The 18,601-nt window shown below is 38.6% G+C and overlaps 1 protein-coding gene across 1 annotated transcript; it reads left to right on the top strand.

The window, feature by feature from the left end:
* Positions 1-5,198: 5,198 nt before the first annotated feature.
* Positions 5,199-18,108, top strand: crhbp (corticotropin releasing hormone binding protein). Its single transcript, XM_002940867.5, has 7 exons — positions 5,199-5,440; positions 5,625-5,715; positions 6,364-6,521; positions 11,349-11,559; positions 15,051-15,199; positions 15,872-15,992; positions 17,743-18,108. The coding sequence occupies exons 1-7, from the start codon at positions 5,360-5,362 to the stop codon at positions 17,895-17,897; spliced, it is 966 nt and encodes a 321-aa protein (XP_002940913.1). The 5' UTR covers positions 5,199-5,359; the 3' UTR covers positions 17,898-18,108.
* Positions 18,109-18,601: the final 493 nt, after the last annotated feature.

Below are 18,601 nucleotides of genomic sequence, written 5' to 3'. Positions count from 1 at the left end.
TCATTTCCAAGCATTTGCATGCCTTTCAGAGATTTCACATACTAATTGAATTCCCTGGTTTATTCAATAAGAGAACATACAGTACATTACTGATTACAAGACTTGGCTTCAAGAGACTATCATTGCAGGCTGCTGGTATGTTACCAATTACAAATATTATTGTGAAGGAAAATAACTTTTTGCAGTTGCTTTTCAAAAATGTTTTTTTTTTAGAAATAAAACAATAGTATCTGTGGGACGGCAGGTGATAATAAGCCAAGCCTGTCTGGCACAAACTCCACATAAAGACATTTATATAGTAAAGAAAAGACTTTATATTGTTTTACAGTTAAAAATGGCTTTACCTTTATATCTGAGTCTAGTAACAACTGAGGCTTCAGGCAATGCCTCTTGACTGGCACTTAATGAACTGCATGCAAACGCCGGTTCCAACAACACAAACATGTCGGTGCCAGAGATATGCAGATACATTTATGCCAGAAAAATAAGAACACAATAGGGTTGATAAAACGAGCGCTATTTATAGCATGCGTTAAAAATTTTATCGCGTCTAATTTTTCGTGTCAACGCACGATTCACTAAAAGTATATTTGTGTTAATTTAGACACGATGCTGTTTGAGTTATTTAAGTTGCGAAGACTATTTTAGTGCGGTATTCAGCACAACGCGCGCTAATTAACGCAGCGTGCTACGTGTTGCACGCTAATTAACGCAGCGCGCTATTATATCGCGCGCACGCCATATTAGCCATACACACCATTACGTTAGTAAAACTTCTTTTTTTGAAAATGCCCATTTCCCTGCAAACTGGCAGCTGCATCACTCTAGGGCCAACACAGACTTGAATAAATCCCACTGCAAAGTCCATATTGTGTTGCCAAAAGCTCATGAACTGTACTTTTCTATAATTACCGCCTGGCCCAAGTAGGTGTTCCTTTTCGCATAGACTAATGCGATATTTAGCGCATCTAAGTGTTTGTGAATCATGAGTTAGTATTATTTCTGCGCGAGAATTAACGCAATACAGTAAAATTAACGCATGTGGTTGCACGCTAATTAGCGCATGTGATATGCGACTTAACGCATGCGATAATACTTTAGCGAATCGTGCGTTTTTTTTGCGCAAAAAACCATGCAATAAACATAATCGCACTTTAGTGAATCGACCCTAATTTGTGCAAGGTTTATTACTGGGGTGCTAATATGCACCTGAATTGATAAATGCAGTAGTGCACACTAGTTTGCAGGCTTCCTCTGCTACTCTGATATTATAAGCAAAATGCTGACTAAAATGTTGACTGATAAAGCAGGGGACCAGTGAATGGGCATTAATCAATCTGCCTCTCTTTTGTACACATGATCATTGGACAACTGAAGGTGACAATTTGGATTTCATTGGCTGCAATTTTTGGGGGTGGGGTTATATATTTGCATATGAAAATTGGGGTTGCTGCAGTCCTCGCCCCATATAAAGGTTGACACAGTCCTTTCTGAGACAGAAAGCATTAATCTTTTGGCCCAAAGATCCATATATGATTTCCTCACTACAACTAAGGAAATAAAACCACTCAGTTTTCAGTGGCAGTTCTTAGGACTGATTTGTAGTGTAGAATTATTTTACCCAGAACTCCATTCCATTACCCACTAGATTTGACATCAGTTTTAAGTTTCTTGTTGACAGGGTCAAAAGATCAGAAGTTGGTTCTGCTAATTATCCGGCCTGAATTGCTCAACATTAAAATGTGCTTGAAGCAGCCAAAGTGGCATTAAGGTCAGACAGTGCTGATTTCTCTGGATTTCTTGACATGGAAATGACAATAAAATGATGTAAAAGTGATATAGACCATACAGTTTGCCCATCACACATACATTGGAGGCTTTGCTTACCAGCTGCTGTGTGTGAGCTACTGCTCCAGCAACAACTACACGTGTATATGTGTCACTGGCACTTGTGGGTGTCATGTGTGACCTTAGCGAACATGGGAAACCTTCGGCTGTCTGTGGCACGGGAGCAGTTGTAATTCACCAATACTGGAAGAACACAGGCTGGACATCCCTGACACCACTAGTACAGGTAATGTATTATAGTACAGATTGCTAATATTTCATTTGTACTTCTAACAAGGACATAACCTTAAAACACTTCCAGTAGTAGTTTATATCTACATTATTTTACATGTAATTATCCAACTTAGTTCACACAACTGGGAGAAAGGGAGTTAACTCTTGATTTAACTTTAAGTCTGAGTTATTTGCAGTTGGTCTTCATTTTTTATTATTTTTGCTTTTTTAATTTCACTTTTTTCAGCAACCATTTTGGAATTTCAGCAGTTAGCTGGTTGCTAGGGTTCAAATTGCCTTAGCAAACAGGGAGTCATTTGAATGAAAGACTGATATATTTATAGTAGAGGGACTGAATTGTAGCCGCAAAGAGCAATAGATTTTTGGCTGCCGGGGTCAGTGATACCCATTTGAAAATTAGAAAGAGTCAGAAGAGGAAGGCAAATAATTCAAAAACTATAAAATAAATAATGAAGACCAATTGAAAAGTTGCTAAAAATTTGCTATATATATAGCAATGTTATATATATAACAGTGATCCCCAACCAGTGGTTTGTGAGCAACATGTTGCTCACCAACCCCTTGGATGTTGCTCCCAGTGGCCTCAAAGTAGGTGCTCATTTTTGAATTTCTGGCTTGGAGGCAAGTGTTAATTGCATAAAATCCAGTGTAAGCCAAACAGAGCCTTCTATAGGCTGCCAGTCCACATGGGGGCTATTAAGTAGCCAATTATAGCTCTTATTTGCCTTGCCAGGAACTTTTTCTATGCTTGTGTTGCTCCCCAACACTTTTTCTATTTGAATGTGGTTCAAGGGTATAAAAGGTTGGGGATCCCTGATATATAACATACTACAAGTTAACTTAATGGTGATCCACCATCCAAGTACTTTGTATTGGTGAATATCACTTCTGACTTTCTCTATACAGGGTAGGACCCTGTGTGGGATTATCATCCACCCCCTCCATTTGGTCTTTCCTATTTCTCATTTGCAGTTGGCCACACTCATAGTTATTCCAGGTCCTAATCCTGTAGATGAAAACCTTCTGAAACTCTTGTATGTTATTTAATGTATATTATAAGGTTCCTAAAAATCACATTATTTTTCATTAAGAAAAATATATTTTGGGGTTTCTGTCTCAGAACTAAACAATGACAGGACCTAGAGAATCTGCAAGGAACTAGAGAAATCCTGGAACAAAAGATAATTTTCCATTAGGCAAATACAAATGTTATATATATATTGGGAAAACCTTTAGGTAACTAGATAACAAAACAAAGCAGGGCCCATAAAGCTCAGACATTCTGTTTTATACGGCCAGAAAACCAACATTTAGTGGTGGAATTAATGAAGGCGCATAAAGAGAAATAAATATTTGCTCGTTGCCAGACCCAGATGACTAAACATGAGAGAAATAAAATAGTATTTTAGCAGAGTGAGTGTTTATGAAGCAATGTAAAGCTGAGATGTTGATGTTAATATGACTCATCTCGGCTCATGTTTTGCATTAGTTTCTCTCCTGAAAATATAGGTCAGGAATTTTGTCAGGGAACGGGCTGGCCATGAGCCGCAAAATATTTTGGTTGATTTCCCCGTGGGTATCGCTGACGTTTCTTGGTTAATGTATACAAAATAAATAGTAATGCTGAGCTACAGTAGCGTAACATCTCCAATTCACAGGGAGTGATACAAAGGAACACAATGCTCAAACTTTACAAATGTCTAATGATTCCACCAAACACCATGGATTCCTTTCAGCTTTTCAAGTTTGCAGGGGAAAAAAAGGGCATTAGATGTTTGTCAACTTACAGGGCATCTGTAGCACCCTCTCGTGCTGTGTTTATGTTGTTAGTGCTAATGGATTGGTCTTATGGACTAATTACCATGAAGAACAGCTTGCACGAATATTTCCACCAGTTTCCCCAATGATTTACTTTTTTTGGATGCCAACTCATTTGGGCTCCGCCTCCTGATGACACTGTGGATATTCTTGATCCAGGACTTTATTGTGTGTAATGGAAACGTGCACTTGGGTCGGTGAACCCCTTGATAACTGGGCCAGATCATTGATGTCTCTAAGGTGAGCTGCTTTGTTGGGCTGATGTGAGTGAGCGGCTTTATACATTCTGTCTAACAAATGAAATACAAATACAGGTATGGGATCCGTTATCCAGAAAGCTCTGAATCACAAGTAGGCCATCTCTCATCGACTACATTTTAATAAAAAAATTCAACATTTTAAAACATATTTCCATTTTCTCTGTAATAATAAAACAGATCCAATACCCATATCAAAGGTAAGTGTGGATTGTAAAGATATATTGGCATGCCCCGGCCTATACATATCTTACCTTTGCATTGAAATTAGACATCCCAAACAAAGCTATCTGAATGGTGATTTTTTTAACCAATAACACCCTGCACCTCCCTTATATTATATGGGAGTCTTAAATACACAAAAAAAAACCTGTTTTACACTGTGGATGACTTTCTTTTGCTTAGTCTAAAACTTGCAGGAAATACAGGTATGGGTTTCATTATCCGGAAACCCATTATCCAGAAAGCTCTTAATTCTGGAACACCATTTCCTATAGACATTATAATCAAATAATTTTGAAAAATAATTTCAATAAAACAGTACCTTGTACTTGATCCCGACTAAGATATAATGAATTCTTATTGGAGGTAATTTATTTAAACCATTGGTTTAAATAATTTTTTAGTATGGTGATCCAAATAACAGAAAGACCCCTTATGTGGAAAATCCCCGGTCCCAAGCATTCTGGATAACGAGTCCCATACCTGTATTTTAATATTGAACATACTGGCTCTTGAAACAGTATGCAGGTTATTTCATTGTCTGTAAATGTTTAATTATTGCGATTTACACAGCTTTTGTTTTATAAAAGAAATTCTACTGTACAGGCAAAGTGCCTTCAAGCCTTTTTGTCTTCTGTTAGTATGTGCAGCCCAATGACAAGCACAGCTGGCTTATTTTACCTGCTGTGACATTTCCCAATCACCACCCAATGACAAAATGCGAAGAAAGGTTAAAAATGAAATATGTGACTTGGGTAGGATTTGGTATTCTTCTCTGCGTCACATCCAACTATTCTTACAGGGAGGGTAACCCATGGTTACTGATTTCCTATCAGTGTGAAGACCAAGTGCCTTCCCCTTCAATTTTCTATATAAAGTGGTCTGTCAGAAACCCCTCAGGCTCCTCCTAGATATCAACACAGGCAAGAAGAAGGGAGGCAAAGACAAACAGTAAGGGACGGACACACAGTATCTGCATCATGACTTCTGCTTCCAGACCTGACTGGTGTCTGCTACTTCTCTTCCTGGCTGTTCTGAAGGGGGAAAGCAGGTATATACAGGTGAGCAAGCCCTTCTATTCCTACACCTGCCATACAGGCATTAAACTCTCTGTGCCCTAAACTTAGGAACTGCCAGCTGGGTCCCACAGGGCTTAGAGTTTGTCCGCTTTACTAATATTCCGAAAGACTCTTTATTGAGAAATTGTAACGGTCCCACTTATTGATGTCTCTGTATTTATTTGAGGTGAGGGAGGCTGCAGAAGATGCTCTGTTTTTGTTAAACTCAGACTTTAAAAGAGAGCTGTCAGAAGGGCAGATTTACAGAAGGTCACTCAGTAAGTATGCATTCTTCCATGGGGATACCCTAACATGCTCATTTCTATGATAAGGAACATTTGTATTTACCGAAGCCTCTCTTTAACCATTCATTTCCCAATACTTTTTGTAAGACAATGCAGAATGCAGTAACTAAAGAGAAGACTTGGGGATTTATGATTATACGCATTAAAGCATGGTAATGCATTGTTTAACCTGTTTGCTGTTAATCTGAACTTCTTCTGCCTTACCTATATCTAATTTAATAATAGAATTACATGGTTTTAATTCTTAGTTGTTCCCCAAAAACTTTTTTGCTTACCTATAGCTAACTCCTTATTATAGCTAACTCCTTATTATAGCTAACTCTTTATACATTTTACTGTGTTCTAGTTATTATTAAAAAATGAACCACCAGACATCTGTACCATTGTGTATCCTTATTAAGTAGAAATGAGTTATAAACAGATTTTATATTGCATTTAGAAACCCTATTTTGATAACACTGAGCTCTGCAGTGTATTAAAACATTAATGAAAGGAAATCTTCTATTGTTAGGCTATCAGACTATTGTTACTATTGTTAGGCTATAATTCCGCACAGTTTACTTGATGATATTAAGACTCTTTCTCTATACCTCTGTCAACTTCTTTCCCCCCCCTTATTAGGATGCATTGACATGCTGAGTATAGAAGGACAGTTTACATTCCAGGCAGACCGCCCTCAGTTACAATGTGCTCTCTTCATCATTGGAGAACCAGAGGAGATTATTGTCATTGAATATAACTTTGTAAACATTGACTGCCTTGGAGGGGACATCCTTAAGGTAGGGTATAGACCGTGCAGCAATGATGTGATGTTATTCTGTTAAAAGTGAATCAATTCAGTGTAATTTGACATATCTATGAGCTAAGTCTTGTGTTACAATTCAGTACTAGCTGTATGACATTAGGCTGGGCATCTTCGATATACACTAAGGCAGTTATGTATTAACAGGTACAAAGTTTGCCCAGGTCTAGAAATTAACAGTAACCAATCAAATGTTTGCTTGCACTAGACCAATAAATGATAACTGTTGATCCATACTTCACTCACTCTACTCCACTTCACTCTACAATCTACAATCACATAAGTAAGTTTAACTTTATCCTAAAGATGCTGCAGAATTACAAATCTTATCATTCTCAGCCTAAAATTGGCTTTTCCCAAGCAGGAAAGTTAAAACAAAAGGCAGCTTCAGAATTCATGTAATATTTAAAATCTAGGGGCAAGATAATCAAGATACACCAGTTTCAATATCAGTCAGTATTAATAGTCACCATTGCCTGAGCCTTCCAGATTAATTAACCCAGATGAGCCAAAAGAACAACAAGTCTGGGATGCTGGATCCCAAAGAAGGCTATGGGCAATTGTGTTTTTTTAAGCATTGATCGATATTTATCTGATTAGGCTTCCCAGGAAAAAAAGATCAATATAAGATTGGTTCAGAATGAATTGGTCATGTTTGGTCTAATGTGATCAGATTTGTTGGGGTGATACCATACCAAAATCATTATGGATCAACTGGGATAGATGGAATCATAATGATTTCTATTATTATCCTGCAGGTTGCATACATATAGTTGGGAAAAATGAATGCAGATGTGTATCTTTAACTGAAAAAAATATACAATTTGGGAGGAGGTATACGGACATTTTCTAAAATGGGGTCTGGGAATAGTGGCCCAGCATATAACTTAAATAATAAGCCTATGATTGCCATAAATGCATGTGTAATAAAGGACCCTGCCAGGTCCCAGAGGTCATGAATTTATTTATTGCTGATCTTATGAAATATGTTTCATAATATTTACTCCTATGTACACTTTGTGTGGTTATATGTACGTATTAAATCTTTGCAGTTTATAGACAACCAGCTAGCTGTCACTGTCTAGCTTTTGTGCATTTATTTTGAGAGATTATATCATTGATTTAGTAGCTATAAATCATCTTTTCATCCCTGGGAGTCTTCTTATGGCCTTCAGCTTATTTCTGTGCATACATATTTTGTCCTTAAAATTTATGTGTAGATAGTTATATTATATATAATTTATGTAATATACCAAAAAAAGCCATACTAACCAGCATTCATTTTCATTGTGAAACAAAAAAAATTAATGTTTCCTTTTTCTCTGTAATAATAAAACAGTACCTTGTACTTGATGCCAACTAAGATATAAATAATCCTTACTGAAGGCAAAACAATCCTATTGGGTTTAAATGATTTTTCAGTAGACTTAAGGTATGGTGATACAAATTACGGAAAGATCCATTATCCGGAAAGGCCCAGGTCCCGAACATTCTGGATAACAGGTCCCATAATGTGCTGTTCAAGTTACTTCATTCATCTTTTATGTAGTTCTGCTGCATAGTTTTCACCCCACCCAACGACCCAGACTGCTGCTTCTGACTCTTTGGCCCCTGCTGATATAATACACACACACCTCACTTCTGTGAAAGTATAGTTTCTACTTCTTCTAATTTACAGGCACCTTGGAAAGAAATTGGGCACAATTAACCTATTAAGGGCTCTGGCACACGGGGGAGATTAGTCGCCCGCGATTTAACTCCCTGTTCGCGGGCGACTAATCTCCCCGAGTTGCCTACCCCTGCCATCCCACCGGCGAACATGTAAGTCGCCGGCGGGATGGCAGACGCGGCGGCGCGATTTCGCGCAAATCGCCGAAAAAGACTCGCGAGTCTTTTTCGGCGATTTCCGGAAATCGCCCCGCCGCGTCTGCCATCCCGCCGGCGACTTACATGTTCGCCGGTGGGATGGCAGGGCTAGGCAACTCGGGGAGATTAGTCGCCCGCGAACAGGGAGTTAATCGCGGGCGACTAATCTTCCCCGTGTGCCAGAGCCCTAAGTCACCTGTGGCCCAAACAGAACTGAAATTCAATTTCTTTTCAGATAATCTAATATACAATTTCTTATCTTACAAAGGGATTAGAACAGCTCTCTGTAAGTTACTCTTCATCACCTAACAAATAATATAACTTGGTAAGAGATTCCCCCTAAGGAAAAGGATATTGCTGAATGTAATTGGACCAGGAGACTCAGTTATTTCTTTGTTGCGAAACTGTTCAGGACAGAAAATCCCATTGCTGTGTTTATGTTAAATCTTCTCCGTACTTAATCTTCAGCCAGGAGACTTATAAACAATCCCTTACTTTATTATTTACATACATACCACTCACATTCAACTGTAGTATTCTGAGGCTATTAACTCCAACCAAGCCAGACATATTAATATATATGTATATATGTTAACTAGAAAAAACCCTAATTCACCCACTTTCACATCAAAGTGCCAGTTTTAGACTTATCATACCAGACTTGGTATACCTGGTAACTCTAGGGTTATCTGACTATTTCTTTACAATGTAGGAAGTGCTTAGACAATTTGGGTTACTAATGCTTTCACCTTCAAAGAGAGCTTTTTAGCCTAAAGCCTGAAATTAGCAGTCTAAAACTGCTAATATCACAGCAATCACTAAATATAGAACATGTGAACTGCAAAAGTGCTCAGCAGAGCACTCTGAGTAACTTTACATCAATTTATTTTTTGGCTTTAGATAAGTAACCAGTTTTTTAGAGATGGAGATCACTTACTCTGATTGCATTCAGAAAAAAAAAGATTTTCCTCTAGAACAAATTTTTTTTTTTCACGTTCATAGAATGTAACCACCATTTCGATTCTTCAGGTAATTACTAAAATATTTGGCAACTTTCCCTGTTGATTTTCTCATAGAAAAACTCCCCTGAGAAGGTTAGAATCATTGTAAACTTATGGGCACAGGAGTTATAAGTTTCATGATGCAATAAAATAACATTATCCCAGGATACATTTATAAAGTGTTACATGTAAGTCCTATTACATGTATATAGGGATGAGGTCACTGCGAGCAATCAATGAGTGCCATTCCGGTGACCTGTATAGAGTGTATAATGTGTGAAGTTATGCAAGGACACCATCCTCCATTCCATATCTGTGTATGCCTTGCATTAATAAAGGCTACAAGGGGTTGCCAACTGGAGACCCTCCAAGAGATTTTTATGGCCTTCAGCCCGGCCAAGGACATTGTTGTACAACATACTAATTTTCATTTAATCAGGCTTGTGAATATGTGCTGTATTACGTAACTGAGCCACAAACAATGCATTTGCTCATATTTTGCACCTCTGTCTCACTGCGGTGAAAGGGGAAATGTGCATTAACTGCAAGAGGCAGTGAGATATTGTCAAAATGCTCAGCTCATTTATTAGCCTTAGCTACACAAAATAGTAATCATTACACTTAATTTACATTTAATTTACTCAAATTACAGCTAAAACAGGAATCAAAATTCTCTTTGTATTATCATATGCTCACCTCTCAGTACCTTATACTTGATCCTAACTAATCCTGTTGGGTTTAATGCCAAGTTAAGAAAAAAAAACCTATATCCAGAAACCCCCAGGTACCTGTATATATATATATTTTTTTGGATATATTTATATACATTATATATATTTATTGAAAAAAATCCAACGTTTCGAGTACTGACTGTACTCTTCTATATATATATAGCATTGCTGCCTTGCACTGCAGGGGGCCTAGGTTCAGTTCCAGCCTGGGCACTATCTGCAAGGAGTTTGTATGTTCTCCCCACACTTGCATGTTTTGTCCAAGTTCTCAGGTTTTCTCCCACACTCCCAACACATACAACGGTGGTGTAACTAAAGTGGAAGCAGGGGCTCAGGCCGTGGGGTCTGCTTTCTCTATAGCCTAGAAATACCCCCTCCCCAGCCACTCATTTAAATATTCCAGCGACTGTGAGAGCCGACAAAGGGGGATCGTGCTGTGCAGATGGGGGCTCTGTGTTCGCTGGGCCCCTCCGAAGATTTTTTTTTGAGGGGTGGCCCAGCGCCCACTTGTTACACTACAGACATACAGGCAGGTTAACTGGCTCCTGTTAAAAAAAATGCCTATAGTGTGTGTAAATGTCTTGGGACTTTGATTGTAAGCTCCACTGGTGCCATGATTTTAAATAATAAGGCTGCTACATTCAGATTGCAGATTTACGGCAATACTCTGACAATAAAGTCCTTGTATAAAGTTCCCCACTCATTGTAATTATCTTGCTTTGCTTTGTGTTACTTTGCTTGCACACTTGGCTCCATCATGAAAGCATAATGTCCCTGTGATTTCTGTGTCACCTGCTTGAGCCGCTGGGCAAGATAGGGAAGAAAGGGACTCAGCCTTAAGCAGCTCAAACAAAGGGGTTAATTCCACACTGAAAGAAATACAATTTACGTAGAAGTTTTAAGGTAAAATAAACAAAACATAAAGGCTACTTTATTGTGTACATTTTTCCTGCAATGCTTTGTGCGAGCGTTAAAGCATTCCCCTGGGGCTACTTAAACTAGCGTTGGGGAGTAATTGCTCAAATTCCATCGCCATTCTTTAAATTGCATATTAATAATTACAATTAGTCGTAGTTAGGAACATTAACCAGAACAGATATGTCAGCACATATCCCCATATTTGATTAATCTTTTATGCTCTTTTCTAACATGGCCTATTTCACCAATGTACTGGCTTTTGTGCTTTTAACTCTTGCATGCCTGTAGGTATTCGATGGCTGGATCATTAAAGGGGAAAAATTCCCAAGTTCCTTGGATCACCCACTTTCCACGGTGGAACGTTACACGGATATCTGTGAAGAGGGCAATGTGGGGAGCATTACAAGGTCATCTCAAAATGTGGCAATGATTTTCTTCAGGGTCCAGCAGCCCGGGCACGGATTTACGTTAACAATCCGCAAGATTCCTAATCTGTTCCGTAAGTTGGTCCTTTTACCAAGCAGCCGGCGGGGTGATATGTTCCTCTGGGGCAATGAAATAATGAAGTGACTGTTAGCCTCAGCTGATAAATGTCCGGCCAGAAATGACTATTGATTTTTCATGGAGCATTCTAGCTGTATGGCATCTCAGAATGGCAAAATTTATTGTTTCAACATATAAATATTATGTAGGATTTTATAACCAGAGAAACCCCTTACGCTGCCAAACCTAATCATGGCTGTTTATTGTTTTTAATTCCCTTACTGCCACAGTATTTGTAAAACAATGCAGAATGCAATAACAGCCGGACAGTTTAGAGATGGCTTAAAAACAGATTAGCAAACTCTTCTACCCTTGTATTTTTACTTTGGAAAGCTCCATTCATTAAACAGGTCTTTAGCATAACAAGCTGTTGGGCTGAATACTTGAAGGGGATCTATAGTTAAAAATCAAAATCCTTGTGTGTTATTTAGACCACTAAGATACAAATGTATAAAAAATTCTCTACCATTTTTTAATTAGAAGCCTTTGTATTTTGCATCTTATTGTGTTCAACTCTGATCTCAGCTCCTGGAAACCTACAGGGCCAGTGGCCGTCCTCATGTGAGAAATAAGCAGGGGACTGCTCTGTACTAGATTTAAAAAAACAAAAGCAGGGACTGTCCTATACCAGACTTGAAAAAAAGCACAGGAGTTTGTTTACTGGATTGTCATTGGTCAGTGGCTGATAGGAGCAAGTCAGACAGAGATGAGGATATGAAACATAAGCAGAGAGTGAAACATGCCCACTCCTCATTCAGCTGCAGACACTGAGGAATATAGAGCTCCAGTTAGCCATGTTTAACCCTGTTTTGGCTGCTTTGCCATCTGATTTTTAGAACAACATCTCTTAGAATAAACATTGTATATCAGGCTGGTCTGGTCTTATGTTTTATCATTTAAAGGGATAATATACCGATTTGTCAGCATGAGTTCAGTGAATAGGAATAAACATACTTTTTGCCTATTGATTTAATCATGAAAAATGTATGGATTTGTTATTTTTTTAAACAGGGCACGGTAGCTACTCCATATTTGATCCTTGTGAAGTAGGTAATTAGATCACAATTATCTCTCATTATCATTATCTCTCTCTTAAGGACTAAACATGGAGTAGCTTCAGTTCCTCTGCTTGCCCTGTTTATCTCAAGAAATAAGATTAAAACAATAGACAAAAAGTGTTCAGTACCAGCCCTATTATACTGCATCTTTAAATCTTCTCTTTATCCAAGTGATAGTGAATGTAAATATTATTAGCTTTGTAATGACAGTGCCATAGTGCTCAAATGGATTTGCTTTCCTAGTGGCACCCTCTGTGCTTTAGATAACAAATGCTGATTATAAAAGGATGAGCTGCACACACATTAATGACACTTTATAAATAAACAACATTTTTAAACATTAAGGTAAAATGGGTGCACAATCAAATGTACATTAAAATGATACTATAATTATAGTTTGTTATAGAAGAAATCCAAAAGGTTTAACCGAGTGCTGTGCTGAATGCGCAGGGAAGCTGAATGAGCACCCCTCACTGGGAAAATTAGCCACAGCAACCATCATCACAAAAAAGTACTTTGGTTTATTTACTATAACAGAATATAGTAAGTGAGGGAATACCATGAAGTGACAAGATGTGTTCAGAGCAAAGAAGTTGTCATTGTAATAGGACTTGAATCGAGTCCCTACTGCAACTGATTTTGTGGCTCTGGCTGCTAGTGTGTAACTATCTTTTAAGTATGAGGGATAGAACCAGCTTGAACGAGAACCAAGATATACAGAATTTAAAAATTTTCATAGCACTAGACAAACATAAAGCAATAAAAAGATTAGCAATTCATATGTTAGCAGAGCCAAGTGCAACATAAATGAATACACATGTTAATATGAACACAAAGTAGGTAAGTAAGTTAGTTAGGGACTAGGAGTCCTGCAGTGGGTCTGGTACTTTAAAGGGACAGTAACACCAAAAAATGAAAGTGTATAAAAGTAATTACTATATAATGTAATGCTGCCCTGTACTGGTACAACTGGTGTGTTTTCCTTAGAAAGACTACTATAGTTTATATAATAAAGCTTCTGTGTATCCAAGGGGGCAGCCATTTACAGGAGAAAAGGCACCGGTTACTTAGCTGATAACAGATAAAACCCCATTATATTCTACAAAGCTTCTCTGTTATCTGCTATGTGCCTGTGCCTTTTCTCCTTTTTCCCAGCTTCAATGGCTGCCCCTGTGTTGACATAGCAGCTCATTTATATAAACTATAGTAGCGTTTCTGTTGCAAACCTACCAGTTTTACCAGCGCAGGGCAACTGTACATTATATTTTAATTACTTTAAAACACTTTCATTTTTTGGTGTTACTGTTCCTTTAAGGAGAACCCCAGGGCAGAGCAGGATTTAGTAATGAATGTGCTCAGGGGCAGGTTAATATTCCTGCATTTTGGGCTGGGTCTGGCAATGCATTCTACTCTTATTTCCAAAAGCAAATTCCCCTCTATCCTCCAAATCTTCCATTATTGCTCATCAGAAAGGCAGTCATAACTGAATTTGCTGTGGGATCATTATTGGCAGGTTGGGCTGCAGGTAAAAGGATTACAAGTCTTGTGCCAGTACAAGCAAAAGGTTGGGCAAGAGGCTGGGTTTGCAGGTAAGATGGGGGCCATGCAAAATATATTGTAGCTAGATATTAGAATGGGATAGATATTAGGCCACAAAGGTTCTTTTTTTTACAGGACACATAGAGAGGAGTGAAACGCGCCCTGGTACATGCACCTTGTATGTACTTGTAGGGAGTTATGTATCACTTGTCTAGCATATGCTGCGCAAACGGTCGGCAGTGAACCCTGGAAATACCACTACCCTAGACATGGAGGTAATTCTGGGATTCCACTTCCGCTATTTGTATACATTCATTTGTATAGATTCAAATGACAGTGAATAGGATGCCATTAGCATTAATAACTGCATGCTGTGAATCACACAACCCTTGTCTTTATGGTTAATAACAATAACATGTGCCTAATTTGGCATATGTTGTATCCAAATGGCACAGGTTTGGCAGATGCAACCTAGTGGGTGCCTGCTTGAATTCTGGGGGAAAAGCAATTATACAATTAGCACCTGAAAACTGCAGTTTGCACCATGTAGTGTAATCCTAAGTGAGTCTTGCAGACTTTCATATTGTGGCTATTTATCCTAAAATAATCAATAAAACTAATGTACAATAATTATTGGTATTTTTTACATAACTGCACTCTTTTTTTTGTATCTGAATATCTGTTTCCCCCCAAAGACCTGTATATCTTCTATCCATTCACAGATAAATATGAATAATAGTAGCAGCAATCTTGATACATGTTAATATGACAGATTTATCTAAATGCCATTTGCTGAAAGCATATATGGACGTCTGTGATCTGACAATTAGCTTTTGTTTTCCCCTTTTAGCTTGTAATGTGATCTCACAGTCACCGAATGGAAGATTTACAATGATAATTCCCCATCAGCACAGGAACTGCAGCTTTTCCATCATTTATCCTGTAGTGATTAAAATATTTGACCTTACACTGGGCCACTTCAATGAGCTCCAGCTAAAGGTATGTAGCTGAGGCCATATATAAGTAGCACTAAGCAATTTAATGAGTTGTGTAGTTTGGGGGTAGTGAAGATAATGCGGTTACATATAGTGTTAGTGGAGGCATTAAGGGGGCATATTTAGGAATGTGGCAGGGCCTGAACTGATATTTCATGATCTGACTCTAATCAGTCAAATGTACAGGTTCCTGTTGTGCAAAAGAGATAACAAAGCACAGTGTGATATTTATATATATAAAATGCACTAACTAATTAACAAAGCATCAGTGTATATTAACAATTTAAACACTATATATACTTTCTGAAATATATCTTCTTGGCAGTCAGCAAATTCCAAATTTTCATTTAGTTATGCATGGGTTGACATTGTTGGGCCACATTGAATCTATTCTACATTTTCCAGCGTGACCCAATATTCTGCAATTACTTTGCCTACTGTCTCTGATATCACCATTTATAAATTAAATATGGTAGGAGGGGTTGAGAGGGAAAGTACATAAGAGAGGGCTGAAGTCGGCTGACCGAACCTGCCCTACTTTTGGGTAAACACACAGGTTCCACGGGTTTGGGTCGGCCCGTGCTCCACTAATATCTATTTTCCATGGTTTCTGCAGACCTTGCACAAAAATGTTTAAACATAAACCTCTACATAATAATTACCTGTCTCTTTACAGAAGCCACCACCAAAAGGATGTGGGGATGCTGGGGATTTTGTGGAACTTTTGGGTGGTGCAGGTCTTGACCCTTCCAAGATGTTTCCTTTGGCTGATCTCTGCCACTCTTTCCATGGTTCAGGTGAGTAGGTTTATTTTTCACTAGTGTAGGAGCCATTGTTTAATGGATCACTGGAGACCGTAACCAGGTCCTTTGAAATCAGAGGTTTGTGGAGTGGCAGTGTGCAGTGTACTGCTATGGAAGTGGGGAGACATAACATGACATAAACAGTTTATTCAGGGTTGCGCCAAATCCATCATTTTTGGATTCTGACAAACACTAAATCCTCCACAAAACATTAGGCCTAATACCAAACTGCTAACTTGAATATTAACATTTGAGAAAAGAAAAAAAAATGCAGACATTTGATCAAAAAATTGTCACCTTCAGCCATATGACTGCTGCAAAAAGTGCTAGGATTTGGCCGAGCCCTTAACCGAATCTGGTGCTGCCTTACAATCTACCAGACATTATAAATCCAATAAAGTAGTCCAATAATTGATTAGGTGGACCCATGATACAGGTTGTGTATAAACTAATCCATAGTATTTGTGTGTACCTGTTTTTTAGATAGTTCAGCAGCTGCAAAATCAGGCTTTTACTGTTTGAGCTCTATCCACAGAGACTAAATACAACACAAGGGAAAACTCAGAAGCACTAACTGTACTGTGGAAACTGCTTCCAACATTTTCCTTGCGCTAATCACTGTTTCCAATACAGCGCAATTAGAAGTAGCCTAAAATAAACACTCATTGTATATTATTATAGATGATTTTAATAACTGAGAAATTGTAAGAGATGTGGCTGCTCTGGGCATTAACATTTTAGCCAGGGGCTAATGTGCCTTTGTCTGACAGCTAAGCTTGGGCCAAGCCGCACATTTATCCATGGATGGACAAACTGCATTGATCTCAAAAACTGGGTTCTAGGCAGGTCAAAGATCTTCCATACACTAAAGGTCACCAGCCAATGGGATTTTTCTGTTTGATAGATCAGTTCCTATTTGATCATTTATGACCAAACTACCTGACAACATTACTATAGGGACCATTCACAATGCCCCACATAATGTGCAAAATGCAAAGAAAGGAGCACTATCAGCCATTTCTTTGCATTGTGCAAATAGCCATAGGCCCCTACGCTCCTTTTCTGAGCACAGAGACCTGGGGATTGCTATTTAAATCTAGTGTGGCCTGCAGTAGGCATTCTCCCGTAACGCCACCTGCCCACCCCTAACTTTAGTTTAAATACACCATGTCCAGATACACTAAATGGATTTTAATATCAAACATGAAAATATTTACTATACTATTTAACTGCTGCTCTGGCAATGATGTATAGAAAGGCAAATATGGTTTCCATGTACTATACCACTGTTACTATCAGTAAGAGTTACTGCCGTTATAAACAGCGCCTGTTTTCTAAACACGGTGCCCAGAAATCAGGTTTGTCTAATGCGTGGGGCATTGTGTGAATATCCATAGGCCTCTGTGGACTACTAGACTCAAAATGGGTGGGTGGCGGAAGGCACGTAGTTGCCCTACCCTCCTGCCCCTAACTTGCTCATCATTTGCTCATCGCTGCCCACGTCGGGGCCAAAGGCAGGAGGCAAATACAGAGCTGGGCTGCATCTCCTGACACTGCTTTCTGTGCAGAGTGCCTGATTTTCAATTAAAACCAATTTGACTAATTTTAAATATGATTTTGGAGAGGGCAAGCAAAATAGCTTTAGGTATGCTCTGCGTATATTATTCAGAAATGTAACTGTACAAAGAATCTCTTATTGCTCCGAGGAAATCATGTCTCACTTTTCTTCTTTCCACCTTTGCAGCTCAGATGAAGATCGGCTGTGATAATACGGTGGTGCGCGTGGTTTCCAGTGGGAATTTTATCAACCGGGTGACATTCGAGTACAATCAGCTAGACCGGCACCTTGAAAAACAACAAGGGAACAGCGTGGAAGAGGCTTGCTTTCCTAGTGACTGATTTGCAAAGAATCACAGTTCATTTCAAATAAAAAAAAAAATACAAAAAATAATGAAATCAGGTTACAAATGCATTAGTCGGAGGCTAATATTTCCTTTCCATGCCCTCTTCTGTAACCAAAATACAGAAACTGTATATAATGCGGTATGTTTTATTTTTAATATGTTACTTTCTTGTATTATAATTTTCCATTAAAAGGGCAAACAAAGAACCAGTGTGTTTATACAAATGTAAATCCTCTGCTTAAAATGTTTCAAGAGCCGGAATATCCTTCCTAACCTCCACCTTTCAGAGGAATTAGGCACTGCCTGGGTTCAGAACCACTGCATTTGAGAGGGGCATACATATATATATACCCTATCATGCCCCATAACTTGTGGGTCATTTAGATAGTTAGGGAGTGGAAAAACATGAATTAATTCCAAAATTTAAGAATGCAAAAAAGACTTTATTAAAGCATCATTGAGATATATAACAACCCCACAGACTACAGCCTTGCGCGTTTTGTGTCCGAATGGCACTTATAGGCTCCTTCAACCCAAATTAAGCACATAGCTGTGTGACTATGACAGTGGACAACAGGCCTGGACTGAAATTCCAAATAGGCCCTGGCATTCCAAGTACAGAGAGGCCCAAACAGCCCCCCCGGCCCAATAAATAGTGACTGTCTGTGGCACCTTATAGCAGCCCCCTCAGCAGCCCTT

This window comes from Xenopus tropicalis, chromosome 1, assembly GCF_000004195.4.
Source record: "Xenopus tropicalis strain Nigerian chromosome 1, UCB_Xtro_10.0, whole genome shotgun sequence".
Taxonomy (NCBI): domain Eukaryota; kingdom Metazoa; phylum Chordata; class Amphibia; order Anura; family Pipidae; genus Xenopus; species Xenopus tropicalis.
The sequence above is the reverse complement of the archived record's forward strand: the minus strand, read 5'-3'. Positions and strand labels throughout refer to the sequence as shown.

What these genes read in the sequence shown, in the direction of transcription:
- crhbp (XM_002940867.5), top strand. Translation starts at nt 5,360, where the DNA reads ATGACTTCTGCTTCCAGACCTGACTGGTGTCTGCTACTTCTCTTCCTG. An exon ending in GGGAAAGCAGGTATATACAG is followed by an intron (nt 5,441 to 5,624) that starts GTGAGCAAGCCC and finishes TATTTATTTGAG; the next exon opens with GTGAGGGAGGCTGCAGAAGA. An exon ending in GATTTACAGAAGGTCACTCA is followed by an intron (nt 5,716 to 6,363) that starts GTAAGTATGCAT and finishes CCCCCTTATTAG; the next exon opens with GATGCATTGACATGCTGAGT.